At 50.5% G+C, this 798-nt stretch overlaps 1 protein-coding gene across 1 annotated transcript in view; it reads right to left on the reverse strand.

The window, feature by feature from the left end:
- The window catches only part of B4GALT5 (UDP-Gal:betaGlcNAc beta 1,4- galactosyltransferase, polypeptide 5), a gene marked incomplete at its 5' end in the record, with an annotated part of 11,110 nt that extends 10,872 nt beyond the window's left edge, over positions 1–238 (reverse strand). The window contains 2 exon segments of the mRNA XM_010284703.1: positions 124–188; positions 190–238. Of these exon segments, the coding sequence (XP_010283005.1) occupies positions 124–188; positions 190–238 (114 nt within the window).
- Positions 239–798: the final 560 nt, after the last annotated feature.

Consider the following 798-nt stretch of genomic DNA (forward strand, 5'->3'; position numbering starts at 1 on the left):
ATCAAAATTCCCACCCTGCATTTACCAGCATAAATTAATTCCTTCAAGTGAGAGTGGTTCAAGTCAACTCATATACAATAGAGATGGAACCTTTGATCAAAATGACAGTTATTCAAGAAATACCTGAGTCATTCACGCTGCTGTTCCTCTTGGCATAGGCACTGCGGACCACCTGCTCATACACCTGAGTCACGAATCATGATGCCTTGGGCTTGCATCATGAAGAGGTAGGTGTTCACTGCAAGGGAGAAAAGAAAGGAACATGTCCATGAGCATCAGCTTTTGTAGGAAAGAGAAATAGGAGTCTTTGGGAACCATTCCCAGCCCTCTGCTTGGTTTCAGCTCCCTCCTGCCAGGAGAAGCCCTGGGTCGCATGTGCCTCGGTTGCCCAACAGGAGCTGGGAAGGGCACAGAGCCGGGAGGTGGAGGCATAAGGCACGTCTGGAAACCTGGCTGGTTAATATGGGGAACGTACCCAGCTGGACCCGACAATGCTGACTGTAATGCAGCATTGCAGCTTAAACAACAGTACCTTTTGCTGCCTAAGTAGGGAGGTTTAATTAGGAAATATTTTAACAGGAAACTAACCTGCATGCCTGGAGAAGGGCATTCATTCCTAGACTGCAGCAACAAGGGTTGACACTTGCTTGCCAGAGGTACCCCAATGGGGACCACAAAAAAACACCCCACTGCCAGTCTCCAAGCCCACCAGCAATCCATACGTGCCAGAGCAGGCAGCATTTTGCAGCACCAGCCCTCTGGGTCCCCAGAGCCAGCCCCCCAGCCAGGCTTCACCCC

The sequence above is a fragment of the Phaethon lepturus genome, unplaced genomic scaffold (genome assembly GCF_000687285.1).
Source record: "Phaethon lepturus isolate BGI_N335 unplaced genomic scaffold, ASM68728v1 scaffold39403, whole genome shotgun sequence".
Taxonomy (NCBI): Eukaryota; Metazoa; Chordata; class Aves; order Phaethontiformes; family Phaethontidae; genus Phaethon; species Phaethon lepturus.